This window comes from Globicephala melas, chromosome 11 (assembly GCF_963455315.2).
Source record: "Globicephala melas chromosome 11, mGloMel1.2, whole genome shotgun sequence".
NCBI lineage: Eukaryota > Metazoa > Chordata > Mammalia > Artiodactyla > Delphinidae > Globicephala > Globicephala melas.
The window spans coordinates 35,866,398-35,888,853 of NC_083324.2; the positions used below are offsets into that span (position 1 = coordinate 35,866,398).

The 22,456-nt window shown below is 48.6% G+C and overlaps 1 protein-coding gene across 1 annotated transcript in view; it reads left to right on the top strand.

The window, feature by feature from the left end:
* Window positions 1–507: 507 nt before the first annotated feature.
* Window positions 508–22,456, top strand: part of STIMATE (STIM activating enhancer) — a 50,789-nt gene continuing 28,840 nt past the window's right edge. Inside the window, exon 1 of the mRNA XM_030867420.3 lies at window positions 508–774. Coding sequence (XP_030723280.1) covers window positions 615–774 — 160 coding nt within the window. The 5' untranslated portion in view covers window positions 508–614. The remainder of the gene's footprint in view (window positions 775–22,456) is intronic.

Here is a 22,456-nt window from a genome sequence, read left to right on the forward strand (position 1 = left end):
GGAAAGTACAAGGACACCGAAGGTCTGGGTTGGAAAGAATATGCTTGTTTGCGGAGTCAGATTGTTTTCCTCCACGACCTGCCTCAGAATAATCCAGCCTGCTTGCCGAAAATGCAGATTGTTGGCCACCGTCTCAGAACAACTGAATCGGAATCTGGGGGTGGAATCCAGAAGTATTTTTTCATAAATTCTTCAGGGGTTTATCTTAGAGGGAAAAAAAAAATTTCGTCACAGATCTTCCCTGCTCCTGCCCTCCCGACCTGGAGCTCGGAGTCCGGGCTTGGGCTCTCAATCCGTTTTGCGCAGCCCAGCTCACCTGGCCTGTCCTACCTGTGGTCAGGATCCAGAACACCGCTCCCTCTCCGGCCGGAGCCCCGCCCCTGGTGGGGGGGGAGAGTAGGAGCGGCCAAGGCCCGCCCCCACGCCGCGCCTGGCCAATCAGGCGCTGCGGTCTCAGACGTCGCGTTACGCGCGGCGCCGAGTCGGCCGCGGGGCGGAGATAGCGGCGCCCGTCTCGGACTCCGGGCTCTGGGCTCGGTGGCGAGGGCCCCGCGGGTAGCGAGGCCGGGCGGGCGGCCGGGCGGCGGCGCCCAGCGCCCCTCGCCAGGCCCGCCATGCAGGGTCCTGCCGGGAACTCGAGCCATTCACTGCCGGGTGGGCCGCCTTCCACCGTAGCGTCCGGCGCGGGCCGCTGCGAGAGCGGTGCGCTCATGCACAGTTTCGGCATCTTCCTGCAGGGGCTGCTCGGCGTCGTGGCCTTCAGCACGTTGATGCGTGAGTCCGGGACCCCCGCCTTCCTGAAGCCCTGCGCCGCGAGCCTCGGGCCCACCGGCCTCGGGGACCCTCCTGCCTGAGGAGTTCAGGCCTTGGGGACACGGGCCCTTTGGCGAAGGTGTCTTCCTCCCGCGAGCCCAGGCTGGGCATTCCCAGACGAGGGGGAGCTTTGGCCCCGACCCAGGGTCCTGGGTCCCTCGCCTTATCGCGGCAGCTTCTTGTCAGGGGTCACCCCTAGTACTCTTCTCCCACCCGCGCACACCTCTCTTCTGAGATGCCCCCCTGCAACCGTGTCATCGCAAATTAAAGCTACCCTACTTAACAGCCTACGGCCATGACCCCCGGAAGGCATATTCTTTTCTGCCCCCTTTTAAAGGCTCTTCTTAGCCTCCCCTTCGCCCCCAGTCTGATACTGAGCTTTTTTCTTCACCTTCACTTCAGGATTTACTATATCCCGTTCGCATATAAATTCTGCCACCTTGCAATACCTGGCTTATTAGGCCGTGCATTCCGTTCCCAGGACTACTTCCCCCGGCCCCGGCCCTTCACCCTCAGCTTAATTTTCTGTTTTGGTTGGAGCCGGACCCACCCAGAGTGCCTTCTTCCCCGCATCTCCTTTTTCCTCTCCTTTTCCTGAACAGGCTCACCTGTTCCATCTCTGCCCCAACCGTTCCTAATTAAGTTGCATCTCAAGTCTCCCCTGGCTGTTCCCTTTCCCAGCCCACTTTTGTTTATATTTCAGGTATCCTTCCTTTCCATGAGACTTGGGCAACTTAGGAGCTTAGTGGAGAAGCAGACTCAGAGGGTCTGAGGAGGTCTTAGAATTCCTGTGCTAAGTCATCAGGGGCCCTTCCTTGAGAGCTTCATAATGGGGAAGAAAGCCCCAGATAGCCCTTCTGGAAAACCAGAAGTTCCAACGTGTTGTCATGTGTGCCACGTGTTGAGGGGTTATGTTTTCTTAGTGTACATCCTTCCTTTTATTAAAGTGACAAGAGACCTAGTAGCTCTGTGATTGCGTTTCGGGGAAAGGAAGAGTTATAACTATTTTGACAGAGGTGTTATTTCCAAAATGACTTGTTCTCAAAATTTCCCCACTGTGCTCACGTGGGCAGAATGGGAAGTTCCTGCAGAAGGTATGCTCCTTGGCATCTGGGAAGGATCCTGCAGCTGTGTGTGTGCGTCTTGTAGGGTCCAGTTACTGGAGTTGCAGCTTTGCTTGTTTATGATGTGTGGCTTATTTGGGTGAATTCTCCCAGGCTTTAGGGAACCTTGAAGAGGCTATTCTTGGACACCACTTTTTTACTGGTTGCCTGGCCTTCGTAAGTCTTGCAACAAGTCCCAGACTGTATATGTTTGCTACTTTTTCTCTCCTTTTTAGTCTCTACTTGCCTTGCTGTTTTCCCTGCTGAACAAATACCCACTTGTTCCCACAGTAATAATTTGTGATGACTTAGCGAAAATCAGCTTCTGACTTGGGTGCATGAACTGTATGTCTGTATGTTCGAGACATTGTGCGTGGGTCTGCACTCCCCTCCCCACGTTTCTCTCCTCCAGCTGGCCTTCCTTTCTCCCTAAAGGAACTCCAGGCTTAGGTTTTATGTTGTTCCCTGACCTAAGATTTCTTAGCATAGCCCTGGCTATTTTCATGGGTTTGATTGGTGCTGATGGCCCCACTAATTCCCTGGGGTTTGATACTTGTGATTCAGAGAGGGAAATGTGATTATGACAGGCGGAGTTGCTCACAGCTAAGAAGTGTGCTGGGTTGAATGTGTTCAGAGTGATGGTGCTGGCCCTGCGAGTCTTCAGGGACACAGTCACTTCTTAATCTTCACTGTGAGCACAAGTGCAAATCCCGCCGTGGTTGGTATATTCCGTATGCAAAGGTGGAACTAGGAAGTGGTTTCTTGCTCAGTGTAAGGCTAGATGTGGAGGGAGCTTGTGGCATTGGGTAGTAGGTCCTGGGACAGTGATGAGTAGGGGTGATGGGGGGAAGAGTTGGAAAGGCTAGAGCCGTGTCTGCCCTGAATACAGGCATGGACATGGATCGAGAGCCCTATTCTCCCACCTAGAAGCAGACACCAGCCCAAGGGGAGTCCCACTGATCGAGACCCAGTCAGGGAAGTACCTTTCTTCTCTTTAACTTCTTGGTTCTATTAAAATAGAACTGTGGGGCTTTTCCATTTTGCAGGCCTGGGAAGAGGAGGAAATCTCTTAGGAACTGCTTTACATTTTGAAATGGACTTTATTGGGGAAAACGAAAGGGAGTGGAGGTGGTCTCAAGGAATTGCTCCTGCAAGCTGCTTGGCTGTCTTCCTGGTCACAGTGCCTGTTCCTCAGTCTGGCAGAGCTGCTGTCAGGAGTGCCAGGCTCCCATGAAAAGACTGCTCACCTTGCAGCCCTTGAGGGAGGTCTGGGTTCGTTAAGATGAGGCCACTCCATCCTTTGTCAATTCCATCATTGGTTTCTTCAAGCATATTTTTTCTCTCTCCCTCTCTTTTTTTTTTTTAATTGACTATGCTGCGTGGCATGCGGGATCTTAGTTCCCTGACCAGGGGTCGAACCCGTGCCCCCCTGCAGTGGAAGCACGGAGTCTCATCCACTGGACCACCAGGGAAGTTCCCAAGCACATTTTAAATACCAGTCATCTCTCCTGAGCAGTTGAAACTAACAGTCCCTCTCCTCTTTGGAGTCACAGTCTTTTCCGTTCCAGTGCTTTCCTCCTCCAGGGCAATGGGCTCGGACACTTCTGACAACTCCTCGGTTCTTGGGGCAGGCACTATTCCGTTTTCCTTTTGGACCAGCTCTGTTGTATAGGATGGACCCATTTCTCTGCCAGACAGGCTGTGTGGTATTTTTCATCACTTCACATCCTGATTTCAGTGAATCCTCAGACCACTGTTTTTATGTTTCTTTTTCTACCCAGAAAATTACTTTTTCTCCATTTACAGGTTGCTGTGTTTTTTACCTAGAAGTAAGGGTTACCTGGAGGAAGACCCTCTTATATCTCAGGAGAGGATTTTGATTCTCACAGGGATTTCTCATCCTGGTGCTCGACTCACTGTGTGCGGATTTCCAGACGTCTCTGGCCAGGCAGTTGAGAGTTGGTGTGCCAGTTGATCTATATAGCTGATTCTTTAAGCTGCATAAACATACAAGCCGCCATCTGCTGGCATGTCCCAGTGTCAGCATCGCCTTGTTCAGGGGGTGAACTTTCCGGAGGCTTCGGCTAAGGTACCCTGTGTGTCCAAGGAAAGCCAAACAAACTCAGAGGCAAGCTTTTAAAGGGCCTTCCCCCTCTAGGTTTCCTGGAGTGTCACTGAAAGTCGTCGGGGGTCTGAGTAGAAGGAAATGCTTTAAACGAGGGACCTTTGTCATGCTCTTCCTGCCGAGCAGCTTGTTTTGGTGGCTTTATCTGTAGTGTGTGACTCAGTGAAGTCACAGCACAGCAGAGCTGAGCAGTCCTGGAGCTGCCCTGTGTGTTCCAGTACAGGGCAGTGGCCCAGCCATCAGCAAAAGGTCAGCATTGGCCAGTGTGTGTGTTGGCATTAGGGGTATATTTACTCTCAGGACCTGTAAATGCAAAGCAGACTCAAGCCTCCTTCACCATGCACCATCAGAGTCCTGGGCTGAAGTGTAGACAGGATTGGCTTTTTAACAAAACAAGCATTTTGAGAGCTTGGATAAATCTACCTGCCTATTTTCATGTTACAGATTTGGGGACTATCCAACTGAGAGAAGGTGTCATTGTTTTATGAGGACACTGATGGTGCTGAGAAATGATAGCATTTTTCCTGAGGCCCAAAGTAACATCACAGACTAGTCTACCCAGCTTTGAAATCTTTTTTTTTTTTTTTTTTTTTTTTTGCGGTATGCGGGCCTCTCACTGTTGTAACCTCTCCCGTTGCAGAGCACAGGCTCCAGACACGCAGGCTCAGCGGCCATGGCTCACGGGCCCAGCCTCTCCGCGGCATGTGGGATCTTCCCAGACCAGGGCACGAACCCGTGTCCCCTGCATCGGCAGGCGGACTCTCAACCACTGCGCCACCAGGGAAGCCCCCCAGCTTTGAAATCTTAATCTCAAATGAGTCCCTGCTGTTCTGGCGCGTGGTGAACTGGCCTCCCTTTGTGTTCTGTACAGACATAGGCATGTTGGGACAACCTTTCCTGGGATCACCTGTCCCCACGCCATCCTAATTTTTATCTTAAAAAATGTCAAGTATACAGAAAAGATGAAAATAATACAATGAATGCCTATCTGCCCTCCACCTCGATTCAGAAATTGTTCACCTTTTGCCACATTTACTTTATCTCTTTATACTTTTTTATTTTGGCTGACCCATTTGAAGGTAAGTTGCAACCAGCATCACACTTTATACCTAAAAACTTCAGTTGAGTCTCCTAAGGATAAGAATAGTTGTCTACATAACCACAGTTTCTTTTTTTTTTTTTTAATGAATTTATTTTTTATTTGTTATTTTTTGGCTGTGTTGGGTCTTCGTTGCTGCGCGCGGGCTTTCTCTAGTTGTAGCGAGCGGGGGCTACTCCTCCTTGCGGTGCTCAGGCTTCTTGTTGCAGTGACTTCTCTTGTTGTGGAGCACGGGCTCTAGACATGCGGGCTTCAGTAGTTGTGGCTCGCGGGGTCTAGACGCGCAGGTTCAGTAGTTTTGGCACGTGGGCTTAGTTGTTCTGCGGCATGTGGGATCTTCCCGGACTAGGGCTGGAACCCGTGTCCCCTGCATTGGCAGGTGGACTGTTAACCATTGCACAACCAAGGAAGTCCCCATAACCACAGTTTCATGATCACACCTAAGAAAATGTATAACCCTGCAATATCACTTAATATCTAATATTCACACTTCCCCTAACATCACAGGTCTCTTATAGCTGGAGTTTTTTAAAAACTATGATCTAATCAAGGTCCACACTTTGCACCTGGTTATGTTTTTAAGTCACTTTCACCCTAAAAGAATCTCCCCTGCGCGCGCGCGCGCGCGCACACACACACACACACACACACACACGAGTTTTTTTTGTTTTTTGTTGTTGTTTACTGACATTGCCTTTGGAAGAGTCCTGGCCAGTTGTTGTGGACGGTGCCCCACCTTCTGGAGTTGTCTGGGTGTTACCTTGTTGCGGTTTTGGGGCGTTTCATGGACCCCTATGTTTCCTGAGTTGGTCTGGAGGAGCCATTAGATTGCGATAACCTTTTTTACAGCGAGAACACTGCGTGAGCAGTGTTGCGTGCTTCATGTTACACAGCACCAGGTGGCACGTGACATCAGTCCCACTGTTAGTGATAAGGTCAGTTACTGGGCAGAGAGGGCACGTCTCCAGCTCTCTCCCTTATAGGGTACATTTTCCCCTTTGCAGTTAATACATTATCTCTCTGGTGGTAATACTTTGAGATCTTGTGAATATCCTGTTTCCCGGTAACTTTTCACTTCTGGTAAAATAACGAAACTCAGTGATGGCTGAAATGGAGCTGGAGCTCATATGTGAAGGTGCCATCTCTGGGCCTGGCACCCATCACACGGTCAATAATGTCGCCTTCCTTTCCTACCCCACCCCGGAGTGCCAGCCAAGGCCCAGGAAGAGCATTCTGTCCCAGGCTGCTTTTGTGCCCACAGGGGAAAGGAGTGCAGCCAACATTAGCATGGAGGCCCGTTAGGGGGTCTTTATTTTCAGAAAGTTTTCGGTTTTCTAAATGCTGATTCATCTGGTAGCATTTATCCATAATGGTGATGGCCTTTATTTATAATAAAACTTCACTAATTTGGAATAAAATCAGGGCAGGAGGGAGTTATCTGAATTAGGGGACAATCTGAGTTGTAATGCATTTTTTGCCTTTTAAATACCTTTGTTTTTCAAGTGTTGCTCTATTGGAACCTATCAACCCCTTTACTGCTTTAATGAGCTGTTTAAAATCCTCTGCAGTTAGTATAGTGTTTGCATGAAGATGAAGTCTCCTCCTGTTGAAGGAGTTTTACAAATGGTTAAAAATAGCAGAATCCCTGGCTCTGGAACCCATCTGACCTGGGTTTCATTTCTGCTTCTGCCACATACTGCCCTTGAGCAACCCACGTATTTCTCGAAGCTTTGGTTTCCTCCCCAGCAAGATGGGAGTGATGATTTTTCTGGAACTCAGGATTAGAAGGGTGTGTGTAAGGAAGCTGGGTTAGTGTCAGGCACATGTTGGGCCCTCCATAGTAGGAGGGGGGATGTCATCCTCATTGTCATTACAGTATTCACATTCAGAACTCAGTTGAAGAACATCTCACAGGTGCTTGAGTAACTTGTTTTCTGAATTAGGTTAAACATTTCCCTTTCTGTCTTGTTTACTCAACATGTTTACCTTTAGCCCTCTTCTCTTAGACTGCATAATAGTAAAAAAAAACTGTAACCCAGACAGTATAGCGATTGCCAATTCCAAGTTAGCAGACACTCAAACCAGGTGGCTTTGGTGTAAGTAATAATCTCCTTCCTTCACCTGACCCTTTCTTGTGTTTTCGCCTACGGAGTCTCATGTGGGCCCTGAGCGGGCAGTGGGTGGACTGGGGCAACCCATTTACAGGTGACGAACCTGCATCCAAGTCCCTGGCTTCAACATACCCAGGTCCTGTGGTAGCAGGTGGTAACACTGGCTGCTGGAGCCCACTTTCCTGCAACTGGCTTTTTACTCAGTCCCTAGTATGCCGGCTCTTGTGCTCAGCACTTGACAGTGCTTCACAGGAACCTGGAAGGGAGGCGTTGTTTTCATTCTGCAAACAAGGACAGTGGGCAGGTGAAGTGTGTAGCACAAGGTGCCGGTTGGTAGGTGCAGAGCTGAGATGTAAGCCGGGTCCCTCAGGCCCCAGTCTCTCTCAGCCACTTCCCCTGATGCCTTTTTTCGCCTCTTTCCACAGGTGCACTTATTACTCTCTATCCCTGGCTACTTCACTCCCCCCTTTTTTTTTCCTATTTGTATAATTCCGAGTTTCTTTCTTAATGATTCTTCTTTATGTCCAGAGTATTATCTGGAACTTCAGATTATTTTGTGGCTATTGATAACGTTAAACGTATCAATTTGAAAAGACCTACCAGTCCTTTCGTGCATGTTTGAATTCCATCTTAGGTTCGCTTTTCTGGCCTTGGCCTTTGTGAAGGTTTGCCCTGGCTATGTGAGGATGGCGAGCCCACCCTGGGACTGAGGTCCAGCCTCTGAGGTGGAGCCTCCCGGAGCTGCAGGGAGGCGTACATGAGTCCATTCTGTAACTCGTGAGGAGGGATTTCCAGGGCCCTTGGTATTTCAGGTTACCTGCAAGTTTTCACAGAATTTGTTTCCCTGGTGCTATATGATTATAAGGAGCGCAGTAATAATCTTAAGAGTCAGGGATGGCCCCTAAGAGTTATCCTTTTCTTCTTGTGTACATAGAAGTGGTCCGTGCATCTCTTTTAGATCACTCCACTGCTAGGAAGTTATCCATCTAACCCAGGGTTTTTCAACTTGGCACCATTGACATCTTGGGCCAGATAATTCTTTGTTTTGGGGGGCTGTCCTGCGCATTGTAGGATGTTTAGCAGCATCCCTGGCCTCTACCCACTGGATGCCAGTAGCTCCCCCACCCCTTTTGTGACAACCCAAAGTATCTCCAGACATTGCCCAGTGTCCCTTGGGGGGAAAATCACCCCTGTTAAGAACTACATTTGTTCAGTTTGTAGACTCAGTCACATGCAGACTCTGATGTGAGCTCTAGCAGAATGGATCTGTTAAGGACCTGGGTGCCAAGTGTGGCCTTGACAAAGAAGAGCTGAGACCCAGTCCCCTGTCCCTGAGGGACTCACAGCTGGAGTGGGCTGCGTGCATGCTGGCAGATCATTCCATTGCAGTGTGAAGAGGGCTGTAGATGTTTGAACAGACTTGAGAGGAGTGATGAGGGATTCTGCCAGGAGACCTTGGGAACCATCTCTGAGGAAGCCCTGCTTGGTCACAATACTGGAGGTGAAGGAGATGTGAGGGGCTCTCGAAACAGAGGGAGTAGTGAGGGCAAAGGTCCAGGTAGGAGATCATAAGCGTGGCCATCCGTTCTGGGGGCTGGAGATAGTGGGGACAGAGGCTCCCAGAAAAAGAGACAGTGTGCTTGGAGGGATTCCAGAGAGCCGCCTTTTTTCAATTTCAGGCCTATTTTCTACAACTTAAAAAGGATGGTGAATTAAGTCAGGTTCTGTGTTTACCTCAGGCTCCTTTTGTTTGTTTGTTTTGTTTTTTGGCCGGGCCACGCAGCATGTGGGATCTTAGTTCCCTGACCAGGGATTGAACACTCGCCCCCTGCAGTGAAAGTGCGGAGTCTTAACCACTGGACCGCCAGGGAAGTCCCTACCTCAGGCTCCTTTTGCATTGTTTCTTTGAGAACCTTTGTTTTAAAGCAGTTTCATCACATTCCTTTTAGACCTCATGGGGTCTCCCAGGGAAGGTCTACTGTTTGTATCTTTGGGGCTGCAGGAAAAGAAAGGGGAACCCAGTGACCTTCTCCCAGCCCCCTAGCCTATTGGCAGTGTGCCTCCTGAGATAGGTGGTGTGATGATGTGGGCAGACCTGCTGGGCCTGCTCAGTGCCAGGCATCGTGTATTAGCCCAGTTAGTCCTCGCAGCCACCCTGAGAGGTGGGTGCTAATATTGTCTCCCTCTCATACATAAGGAAACTGAGTCACAGGGAGGTTAAGTAACCTGCCCAAGGTCACACAGCCAGGAAGTGGTAGAGCCAGGCCGTGTGGCTCTGGAGACATTGCTTTTTGCTTTTAGCTAATAAGGGAAGCAGCTCCTTATTTGTAACCGGCTTCTGTTGGCTGTCCACCACACTCCACACAGGTGTAGACAAAGTGGAGATGCTTCCATCCCTGGATTTTTGGTTCAGCCTTGGTTGTGGACAGCTGTTGGGTGTGGTCACAGAGAATAAGCCTGGAAACCTCTAGCCCCTTTGGGGCCCCAGGCTGTGGTGGGGTTGGGCTTTGCTAAAGAACCTCTCCCGTGAGAACTCCAGTCCTCAGCAAGTTCTAGAACTCCTGCACTAGTACCGCGGGGTTGCCAGCCCCTGAAATCGCATGTTTGCCTGTGAGAAAAGGACTTCTCATTTGAGTTACTGCAGCCCCAGCTTATCCGACATGACCCCCCCCCACACCGTGTTCCCTTTGATTTAGAGCATGCTTTGCATTCTCAAGGGCATCTTGCGCTGTGGTCAGGTTCCACTTGAGCCACTTTGCTAGAGGAGGAAGCAGGAGCTGGCGAGGCTCAGCCTCCCCTAGGGAGAGGGGGGAGGAAGGGTTAGGCTGGGGCGCTCAACCAGTGTTTTCCTTGGCTCTAAAATTTCTTCTAAAGACTTGGTTTCGAGGATTTGTGGCTTTTCCTATCACCAATGAGTGATAGGTGTCAAGAGCTTCATGTTTTTTCTCTGTTCTCTCTCATGGACCAAGTTGTGTGCACAGTAGTTTGGGACACATGCGTTTTTTACACATTTACCTTTCTCAAAAGGCTTTATTTCCCCCCAGCTTGTGTTCTAGTCCGTGGGCTTTTCCAGCCTCTTAAGCTCATCAGTGTTCTTCATGGGCTTTTCCGTTTTCTTTGAAGACATTTTCGCTTAATAACGTGAAAAATGATGCAGAAAGATGACGCAGTGACGACTCCTGGGTTAAATGACACAAGCCGGGCCACGGTCCTGAGGAAAGAGAGAACAGTGGGAGCGCACACGAGCCTCTTGCCAGCCCCGCGTACGCTGTGTCTTGGCCCCGGCAGCATCAAAGCATGAGAGCAGGTTTTTCTATCTGGGTAGTGAGTTTGGAGCTAAAATATTTGCAGGTGGTTCCATCTAGGCCGTGCATGGAGCGGAGACTCACTCAGCACTCCCTTGAACGGCACGCTGCACACATGCGCTGACCTTCCGGCTGGGATTTTGCTCTTGGGGTTTCCAGACAGCAGGCTTGAGGACTGCAGGTCTGCTGTTTCCACCGCTGCCCCACCCTCAGGCTGATGACGAGGGCCGGGTGTTGGGGTCCCACAGACACAGTGTAGGGAGACTTAAATGAATGTGTTTATTCTGGCAAGAGCCCTGCTTGTATAATTCTGTCCCCAAATTCTCTGTGAGAAATCTCATCAGTTACTGGCAAAAAAAAAAAAAATCATCCAGTTCTGTTACATGAAATTAGAGTAAACAGGAATGTTAAACTGCGTCTCAGTCTGCTTAGCAGATTACATATTGATTTGTTTTTCTCAACATGTGTTAAACTAAATAATTTACTAATACACCAAATAGGTAAAAATCTCCGGGGAAACATCCAACAAGCACTGTAGTCTTGCTAAGGACCTGCCTGAGTTCAAGGACCACTGCTGCGGGTGGGACAGCATCCTGGGTGCAGCCGTTATACAGTGATCTTGTTCTCCCAGCAGTGGAGGTTCTCGGGCCGGGCCAGCGTGGACAAGGATCAGGCTGAATTTTGCTCAGCAGTGATGTGAGGTGTGAGGGCAAGGAGAGCTCGGGCCGGGGGGCGTTGTCTGACGCTGTTCAGAGCAGGTGGACCGCTGAACCATACCAGGAGCTCCTGGGTCCTTGCTCCCACTGGCCATGGCTGCCAGTGGTGTTATGCAATGGGTCCTTCTTTGCCTGGGACTAAGATGGCATCCTGGCATCTTGAAGGACAGCCGGGCTCCTGGACCTGGTGCCCCCATCTTCGTTTCTGAGCTCTTTCTTTGCTACAGACATTCCAGCCACCACAGTCTGCACTGTAGCCCAGGCCAAGGAGAACAGCCATGATACCAGACAGTGGGTTGCAGCAAGATGCCACCTGCTGCTCTTCTTTCAGCCCCAGCACCTGCCAGACCCGTTCCTCCTCCCCTTACCCACAGTCCTCTTTCCCCTAAGTGCTTTTCTCCTCCCACCCCACCTCGCCATATCCTCCGCATCTTCCAAGAAGCACGCTCCCTAACGACCTTAGCCATTACTACTCTCCTTTGAAGTTGAAGGACATACAGTCTGTACTGTACAGGTTAGGCCTCTGCATGGCTCTGCCTCTCGCTGGGCTGGGCTGGGCTGGCTTGGCTGCCACGCTGGTGCTGGCGCCCTGGCTTGGTGCTCAAGGCCAAGGCAGAAGCTTGCTCCCTACTGGGAAGCTGCTCAGAGGGAGAGCAACGGGGCTTAGGAGGTGGGGGAACTGAGATCTTTCTCTTCTCTAATCACTACACTCTAATCACTACATAGTTCAGAATTCATTTTCTAAGAACACAGGTGTTCTCTTTTAGAACCATGGTACAATTATTAATGCTCAGGAAGTTTAACATTAACATGTTATTGTCAATCCGCAGTCCATATTCAGATTTCATCAATTGCCTGAGTACTGTCTTCATAGCTATTTTCTCCCGGTCCAGGGTCATACTTTGGATTCAGTTGTCACATCTCTTTAGTCTATAACAGTTCCTCAGCCTTTCATTGTCGTCTTAGCTTTGATGCTTTTGAAGAGTACAGGCCAGTGACTTTGTAGAATGTCCTAGATTGGGTTTGTCTGATGTTTTCTCATGATTACACCCAGGCTGTGTGTTTTTGGTGGGGATGCTGCGTAAGTGATGCTGTGCCCTCTTCAGTGTGTCAGACCCTCAGGCACCTGATGTTGGTTTATCCCAGTATTGGTGACGTTCTCTGACATCTTGGGTAAGGTGGTTCCTCTGAGTGTCTCCAATGTGAAGGTAACATTTCCCCCTAGTACTTAATAAGTAAATTGTGGGGAGGCATTTTGAGACCATTTAAATGTAGGATCTATTTTCAGTCTTCCTTGTAAAGCCTCTTCTGGGTGGGAGGGCAGAACCACAGGCTCTGAAGGTGCTTTGGCCAGTTTTGGGTCTGGTGACAATACTAGCACTCACATTTGTAGAGTGTTCATTATGTGCCAAGCCCTGTACATGCCTTACCATTTACTTCTAACATTAGCCACGTGAGGTGGGTACTCGTATTACCCTATTTTATACCTGGAGAAACGGAGGCACAGAGAGGTTAATTGAATTGTCTAAGGTTGTGGCAGCCAATAAGTGGGATACTGGAATTCAAACCCGGTGGGTCTCACTCCAGTGCTGGGGCTTTTCACTGCTGTGTGTGCAGTGTTCACATGCAATTCGTGGTGCAGGGACGCTGCTTCTCTAACCTCTGGGTTTCCATGTCCTCTGTGTGTGGAGTTCTTCAACACCATTTGGTTCTCATTGTCCCTCATCGGCTTGGTTTTTCGCTGAGAGCATCAATGCAGTTATTCTTCTAGGCATGATAGGTGGACTAGGAAAAGCCAAAGGCTTTTCATTTTGAGATTGGAATCCAGTAGGGCATGTCGCTGAAGCTGGAGGAATCTTTCCTATGTGGGTAAATTTAACACTTGAGCCCATGCAAACGTAGATGAAGAGGCTTTTGCCAGAGAAGGGGCCACTGGTATACAACTCACCCTCCTTCTATAAGCAGTCAGAAAAGGGGCCAAAATATTATGAAACAACCGTTTGCAGAAATTGGACAACAGGCAGCTCAGGATCCCTGAGGGAAAAGAAAATAATGAACTGAGCCCTCTGGTCTTCCCCTCAGCTTTCTGCTGGAGGTAGTTTCCAGATCTCAGAGTAGTGAGGCGCAACCCGGAGTCCAGCAGCCTTGCTGAGTTGAGAAGACAAAGTTGAGGAAGCCAGAACAATTGGAAATTTCAGGGACAATATGGAGAAAAAAGGGCTACATAGAGGAAAAGCTCAAGACATTTGTTCAGAGGTCTCAACTCCTTTTCTGGATATTAATCTGTGTGTGCATAGGTGAAACTCAAAAGACAGAGCAAGGGGGAAGCTGTTGTTACCAAAAGCTCTGCCTCTCTGTGCACCAGTGCCAAACTGAATCTTGGAGACAGAGTTTTAGGTGAAGTAGAAGAGAATAGCTTTATTACTTTGCCCGGCACAGGGGGCCACAGCAGGCTCCTGCCTCAAAAAACTGTGTGTCCCAACCCCAGATGATTTGATGAGGGTTTTACAACCGTGGTTCAAGGATGGGGTCTCTGACAAGATCTGGGTGTGTATAGGGTCTGCACTCCTTTAGTCTCGTCTCAGGTGGTCTCCTGATCTTGATGAGCTTCTCTGGTCCCTTTAATCTTGCCTCAAGTGGTTTCTTGACTGCTCCTCCCTTGATTAGCAACTGTTCGAATCTGCCCTTTGGAACTTAGAATAAGGTCATGGAGGCTGGATTCTTGCCTACAAGAAACGGGGGACAAAAAAGACCTCCGTGCCTGGGGGCCCCACAGGGCCCTGCTCAGTTTCACTATGAGCTGGACTATTTAGGACGGGAAGAGGTTTTTCTTTCCAGTTAACGTGAGAGACGTTGAACACTGGGGGCATTCACTAGACACCTCAAAAGAACCATGCCTTATCTAGCCCTAGAAAAAAAGAGTACATGGCTTAAAAACAAGCCTTGATACCATACACAAAAATTGAGTAAAGGGTTTCCCTGGTGGCACAGTGGTTGAGAATCTGCCTGCTAATGCAGGGGACACGGGTTCAAGCCCTGGTCTGGGAAGATCCCACATGCCGCAGAGCAACTAGGCCCGTGAGCCAGAACTACTGAGCCTGCGCGTCTGGAGCCTGTGCTCTGCAACGAGAGGCCGTGATAGTGAGAGGCCCGCGCACCGCGACGAAGAGTGGCCCCCACTTGCCACAACTAGAGAAAGCCGTCACACAGAAACGAAGACCCAACACAGCCAAAAATAAATAAATTTTTTAAAAAATTGAGTGAAAATACATCACAGCTCTAGATGTAAACGTGAAAACTGTAACACTTCTAGAAGAAAACGTAAGAGAAAATCTTTGTGACCCTGGGAAAGGCAAAGGTTTCTTAGGATACAAAAAGCTTGAACCATTAAAAAAAATAATAAATTGGATTTCATCTAAATTAAGTATCTCTGTCCTTCAAAACATACTGTAATGAAAATGAAAAGGTAAGCCACAGACTGGGGAAAAATATTTGCAATATGAATATCTGACAAAGCATTTGCATTCAGAATATGTAAACAATTCTTACAATTCAGTAAAAAGACAATGCAATTTTAAAATAGGCAAAGGATAGACATTAAGATATACAAATGGCCAGTAAGCACATGAAAAGATGTTCAATATCATTAATCATCAGGGAAATACAAATTAAACAGTGATGAGATACCACAGTACACCGACAAGAATGGCTAAAATTAAAAAGATTGATGATACCAAGAGTTGAAGAGACTGTGAGCTTTGGAACTCTTATAGTACTGCTGGCAGAAATATAAAATGGTACAACTACTTTGGAAAACTGTTGGAAAGTTTCTTATAAAGAAAATTACACCTGCCATACCACCTAGCAATTTTACCCCTAGATATTTATTTACCTAAGAGAAAAGAAAACATTATGTCCATGAAAGCACTTTCATAGCAACTTTATTCATAATTGCCCCAAATTGGAAACAATCCAAATGTCCATCAGCACATGAGCAGATAAACAAATTGTGGTATATTCCTACAATGGAATCCATGTCAGCAGCTAAAAGGAATGAGCCACTGATAAAACAACATGGTTGAGTACACTGAGCAAAAGTACGCAGATAAAAATAATATATACAGACTTCCCTGGTGGCGCAGTGGTTAAGAATCTCCTTGCCAGTGCAGGGCACATGGGTTCAAGCCCTGGTCCAGGAAGATCCCACATGCTGCGGAGCAACTAAGCCCATGCACCACAACTACTGAGCCTGCGCTCTAGAGCCCACAAGCCACAACTACTGAAGCCCACGCTCCTAGAGCCCGTGTTCCACAACAAGAGAAGCCACTGCAATAAGAAGCCCGCGCACCACAACTAAGAGTAGCTCCCACTCGCCACAACTAGAGAAAAGCCTGCATGCAGCAATGAAGACCCAATGCAGCCAAAAATAAATTAATTAAATCTAAAAAATAATAATGAGCACAGTGGAAGATAGAACAGTGAACCAAGTGGAATGTCTGGAACTGAAAATATAATTTCTGGAAATTTTACTGGATGGACTTAACAGAAAATTAGACTCTGAGGAGTAATAGATTAGTGAATTGAAAATACAACCACAGAAGCTTTACAAGTTGAAGCACAGAGAGAAAAAAGACCAAAAAAAATGAACAGAGGGCTTCCCTGGTGGCGCGGTGGTTGCGAGTCCGCCTGTCAGTGCAGGGGACATGGGTTCGTGCCCCGGTCTGGGAGGATCCCACATGCCACGGAGTGGCTGGGCCCATGAGCTATGGCCGCTGAGCCTGCGCGTCCGGAGCCTGTACTCCACAACGGTAGAGGCTGCGGCAGTGAGAGGCCCACGTACCACAAAAAAAAAAAAAAAAAAAATGAACAGAGCCTCATGGGACAATATCAAAGGTCCAACATGTAATTGGATTTCTAGAAGAGGTGGGAGAAAAAGGGCAGAAAAAATATTTTAAGAGTAATGGCTGAGGGACTTCCCTGGTGACGCAGTGGTTAAGAATCCGCCTGCCAATGCAAGGGACACAGGTTCGAGTCCTGGTCCGGGAAGATCCCACATGCCGTGGAGCAACTTAAGCCTGTGCACCACAACTACTGAGCCTGCGCTCTAGAGCCCGCGAGCCACAACTACTGAGCCCACGTGCCACAACTACTGAAGCCTGCACACCTAGAGCCCGAGCTCCACAGCGAGAGCAGCCACCGCAATGAGAAGCCCGTGTACCTCAACGAAGAATAGACCCCACTCACTGCAACTAGAGAAAAGCCCGTGCGCAGCAACCAAGACCCAACACAGGCAAAAATAATAAATAAATAAAATTTAATTTAATTAAAAAAAAAGAGTAATGGCCGAATATTTTCCAAAGCTGATGAAAACTAAACTCACATAGGAATTCCGTGGCAGTGCATTGGTTAAGACTGGGTGCTTTCACTGCTCTGGGCCCAGTTTCGATCCCTGGTCAGGGAACTAAGATCCCACAAGCCACAAGGCACTGCCAAAAAAAAAACCAAAATGTAAACTCAGATCCAGGAAGCTTAACAAACCCCAAGTAGGATAGACACAAAGTAAATCACACTAAGCCACATCATAATCAAATTGTTGAAAAACAATAATAAAAAGAAAATTGTAAAAAGCAATGAGAGGAAAAAAGACATTATGTAGAGGGAAATAAACATAAGAACTAATACAGACTTTTCATACAATTATTCAAGCCAGAAGACAATGGAACGTCTTTTTTGTAAATTATTTATTTTTGGCTGCGTTGGGTCTTCGTTGCTGCGCGCAGACTTTCTCTAGCTGCGGCAAGCGGGGGCTACTCTTTGTTGCGGTGAATGGGCTTCTCATTGCGGTGGCTTGTCTTTGTTGCGGAGCACGGGCTCCAGGCTTCAGTAGTTGTGGCTCATGGGCTCTAGAGCTCAGGCTCAGTAGTTGTGGCACACGGGCTTAGTTGCTCTGCGACATGCAGGATCTTCCCAGACCAGGGCTCGAACCCGTGTCCCCTTCATTGGCAGGCAGATTCTTAACCACTGCGCCACCGGGGAAGTCCTGGAACAACATATTTAAATGCTGAAAGTAAAAACCTGTAAACCTAGGATTCTATATCCGGTGAGAAGTATCTTTCATAAATGAAGGCAGGAAAAAGAAAAAACAAGGATGATCCTTTTTTACCCAAAGCAAGTGCCTCCAGTCCTTATATGCTGCCATATCAACTCAGCTCCTGGAAGCTTTTACAAGTTTTGTCATCTTTAGTTATAATCTCAAGAGTTAAGTCTGATGGTAGCAAATTACAAAATTGGGGAGAAATTGAGTTGTTTTCCTAACTTTAAGAATAACTTTCACCACATTAACCAATAGCAGTGCAGCAGTGTGGCTTTGAGCTCTTAGAGGGCATGCTGGGAAATCGTGATCCCAGTGCCTCCTCTGTATTTTCAGCTCCTCCACCCTTCCCGGCTCTGCCGAGGCGTGCTATAAATACCAGGCCCTAAGTCCTTCTTGATACCCCTCCAGGGCATCATTTGGGTCCATGCTGCCCTTGTCAGTAGACTTCATGGCACTGATAGGATGTCCCCTTGTCTGGGTGAGTGAGAACCTGAATTGAGCTTACAGTACCTTTTTGGTTGTTGCAGTAGAATAGGGGAAGGGAAAGCTCTTGTAGGGATGGACAGAAACACTGGTGACAGCATCTAGTGCCTTGTTCTTTTTTCTTGCCTTGGAGGGCTGTTGGCCACCTAAGTCAGCAGAGAGCGTGAGCGTGTCAGCTAAGATTGAGTTGAAAAGTAAAGCAACAGCTTCAAGTTTCCCCTTGAAAGTTTCACCCATTCCACGTTCAAAAATAAATAAATTTTTTTCAATTTAAAAAAAGCAATGTACACACCTTAATTAAAACATACTTTAGGGCTTCCCTGGTGGCGCCGTGGTTGGGAGTCCACCTGCCAATGCAGGGGACACAGGTTCATGCCCCAGTCCAGGAAGATCCCACATGCCGCGGAGCGGCTGGGCCCGTGAGCCATGGCCACTGAGCCTGCGCGTCCGGAGCCTGTGCTCCGCAACGGGAGAGGCCACAGCAGTGAGAGGCCCACGTACCGCAAAAAAAAAAAAACAACTTTATTGCTGAAAAATGCTAGTCATCATCTGAGCCTTTAGCGAGGAGTAGTCCTTGTGCTGGTGGAAGGTCTTGCCTTGATGTTGATGCTGCTGACTGGTCGGGGTAGTGGTTGCTGAAGGCTGGGGTGGCCGTGGCAGTTTCCTAAAACAAGACAGCAGTGACGTTTGCTGCATTGACTGACTCTTCCTTTCACTTGAACACTTAGAGGCCACTGCAGGGTTATTAATTGGCCCAACTTCAATATTGTTGTGTTTCAGGGAACAGGGAGGCCTGAAGAGAGGGAGAGTGACAGGGGAACGACTGGTGGAGCAGTTAGAACATACGGTATTTATGGCTTAAGTTCGATCTTATATGCACGCTGCTTGTGGCAACCCAAAACAGTTACAATAGTAAAATCAAAGGTCACTGATCACAGGTCACCATAACAAATATAGTAATTTTAAAGTCTAAAATATTGAGAGAATTACCAAAATGTGACACCGAAACACAAAGTGAGTAAATGTTGTTGGGAAAATGGCACCGATAGATTTGTTCGACGCAGGGTTGCCACAAACCTTCAATCTGTAAAGAACATAGTTATCTGCGAAGCACGGTAGAATGAGGTCCGCCTGTATTCTTATTATTTACCTCGTCTTTAGCAAGCCAGCCTGTTGGCTCACTGCTTGTATTATAACCGGTAGGAAATCAGAGTTTCTACATTCCACACTGGATTGTTGATACAAGATAAATTTCAGACTAATTTGCTGTATAATGAGCTTTGAGTTGTGTGTGGGAGTCAAATAGGGGCTAATCTTTGAAGTGGAGCCTGCTCATTCTGTGCAGGTGATTTTTTACACATTTTCAGTCTTCTCAAGTTGCTTTTTTGTAAGGAGGCAATTGATCTTCCTTCTCCTCCCTCTTTGAAAGGGGGGGCTCATATCTCAATGCTAAGGGAGAGGAAGTGCTCAAGTTCTAGCTTGTATACAGTATAGAGCTTTGTTCTACAGAGTTGTATAGAATTTTTGTTCAGTGCCCTGAGCTCTCAGTAAGTCTCTCCAGAGCCACCTGCTCTTCCCTTGCCCCTAGAATGTACTTAGGCACAGTCAGCACTATCCTGATTCTTGTGTCAGATTGTTTGGTCATTTCCTGAGTAAATGAGTGAGCTCTGTCCTTGCCCAGCCACATCAGGGGTTCAGCCTCAGGCTCTGCTTGCACAGTGTCAGGTGTGGTAAGATGCTCATTAGCTAAGTCTCCCGCGGGTAGCTTGGTTGAGGAGCAAGCCCAAAGGAAGCATATTCCCAGCACTGTTGCTGGGTTGGAGAGTCTGAGGACAGGTAGGCAGGCCTGACCTGGGCCCTATGCCTCCTTTTTTCCTGAGGTCTCGTGAATTGTGCCAGGACTTTCTGATCAGGAGTTGGCATTGGCAGGCCTGTTTCAAGTGAGAAATAGCAGGACCAAGGCATGCTGGTTCTCTGGGGTTCATTTATGTTCATTCTAGACTTCTAGGAAGGCTGGAACAAAGGCGGACACTATTGTGAAACAATCCCGGATCACCCAGCAAGTGCTTCTCCAAAACCCAGCACACTCAGGTGGCTTCTCCTCACCGACTGTAGGTGTGGTTCGTAGCCCTCAAGGAAAGAGATGGAGGCTGACTTCCTTTCCACTGGCTCTTCAGCCAAGCTGTCAGCCTAGCCTAGCGGCATCCCTGAGGCCACTCATGCACATCCTGCATGATAGGACAAGGGATGCAGAACAACTTGATGGTGCCTCTCATGACCACCACGCCATGTGGTGGGAGTTTTTCCAGCGCTCTCATGGAAGGTAAATTGGAGGGATCCCCGCAGACAGACGAACAGAGAGAGCACTGGAAGTACAGGAATCCCAATTTGACCCAGACCCGCCTTTCCTAGGACAGCCTGGGGCCCAGTCCTGGGGGTTGTGGTTTATTATGTTGTCTCTCCCCCTGTACTGACGTACACACTTCTCGTTTATCACTCCTTCCTCTCACCCAGGCCACTTGTTCTTCCTAAGTGGAGAAGAGGTGAAAATAGCTGTGAGAGGAACCCAAGGTGCCTGAAGCATCTGACAGACTACTCTAGATGGGATTCCCACTGCCAGCCAAGGAGGACTTACAGATATTTTAGTTCATAGGGGACTGATGATTTCTTCACTTAAGGTCCCAAGGCTCCCTGGAGTCAGGATATTATTGTAAAGCTAAGGTTTCCTCAGCTGCTCTCTGCTGCCCTGACACCTGATTCCCAGGCTTTGGGACTGAGGAAATGAACTCTGTTGCTTGTCTTCTGCTCAGATTCTGGTTGGTTACACAACGTATATTGTTGAAAAAGAGAAGACTCTGGGTGCCAGCTGCCCTGAGTTGAGAAGCTAGGGAAAAGGTCTTAAATGTAGTTTTATAACTGTGGTATCAAGAGAAGAGCTGCTCTTCTATTAATTCCTCTGCTAAGGGTGCTTATCAGCTCATTTCAGTTAGAAGGTGAAGCCCCAGTACATTCCCAGAGGAAGAGTCTTCTGCTGGGTGAATGTGTGGTATTCTCACAAAGCGGTGCCCCTCACTTGCATGGGCGGTGGGAGCCTCTCTGGTCTGTGAGCAGACCTTCCTAACTGTGGCACTTGGTCCTGACAGCCCAGGAGCACAGAGCCTGGAGCAGCAGCCAGTGGGAGGGGGCATAGGGCTGTGGGGATGGTGGAGGGGTATTGCAGACGCTGGGAGACCTGGGGCTTTCCCCCTCCCCGCTCCAGCTGCTTGGGCTGCCCAAGAGCCTGGGCTGTGTGTGGGAGGCCGAGTGGTGGCAGGAGCAACCAACCTTGGGCAGCGCTTGTCAGAGACCTGTTGTAGCCTCAGCCGGTGTGGCCTCTGCCTGTACCAACGAACTTCAACGGCAAACAGTTTCAGTTTCCACCTGCATTAAGACTTGAATTGACTTTTTAACTGCAAGCCTTGAAATTTTGGATGATGCATGTATTGTGGATATATATGCTGTAGCTACCGTCAGTACAGAACAAAGTTTTTGAACTATTTTTCTATCTATACTTAAATTTTCTGAGTGACTTCTCTTCGGGAGGCTGTTCTTGACTTTTGTTAATGCTGTCTGGATTGCACATAGAGGTTTGCATTTCAGAAACTTTGCAGTTTATACCGAGGGGCCAAGCCCAGGCAGTCCTGATGCTGAGACTTGTTTTGTGGGGAGTGAGGGTCAGCAGTGGCCTGGGTTCTGGTCCTGACGACCGCTTGCCACCTGTGAGACTTCAGCAAGTTCCTTAACTGCACTGAGATTCAGTTTCTTCATCTAGAACTTGGGATGATACTATCCTCCCAGGGTGGATGTGAGGAGTGATTGAGTTGGCATAGCTCGAGACTTCAGTATTCTGATGATGACGATGATACTGTACGTGATGAGGCTTTCTCAGAAACCCTCCTAGAAACTCAGGTGAATTAGCCATGCATGTTGGGTTTAGGTAGGAGACAAGGTTGTTTTTCTTCGAAGGTGAGGCAGGGTTTGGTTGGAGACCCTGTTGGGTGTGAACCTGTCCTCGGCCAGTTGCCCTCATACAGCTTCCAAAGTGTTCACAATGGCTACTGGATGAGGGAGATGAGGGGCCGGGGGACCCCTTCACCACTGCCAGGGAGTGGCATTGAGAGTATATGACCTGCAGAAGGTCAGAGGGCAAGTGGAGTCATCTTTATGAATGAAACAGTACACTGGGGTTTTCCTCCTAGTAAGATTCTTGGAGCTGAGTGAGCCAGGTAGTGAGTGGCAGCGTTGTGTCCAGTCCTCAGCTTCTGTTTAACTCTTGGTGGGTGAATGTACAGCTGGACCTCCAGCCTCTCCTTCCAGGCTCAAGGTGTGAATGTGACGTCCCTATACCCATTGTATATGTTCTGTTCTCTGCTGAGTCTGGACCACCCTGAGCAGCTGGAATCATTTCAGAGCCTTGGGTTACAAGGATGAAAACCCACCCTGTAGTCTGCAGCTCATCACTGAGCAGTGGGGCGAGTGGGTGTTTCCTCTGCCTGTCGGAAGCAGCAGTGAGACAAGCTTCTGCACTGCCTGAGCCGACGATCATCTTCCATGGTGGCACTGGGCCC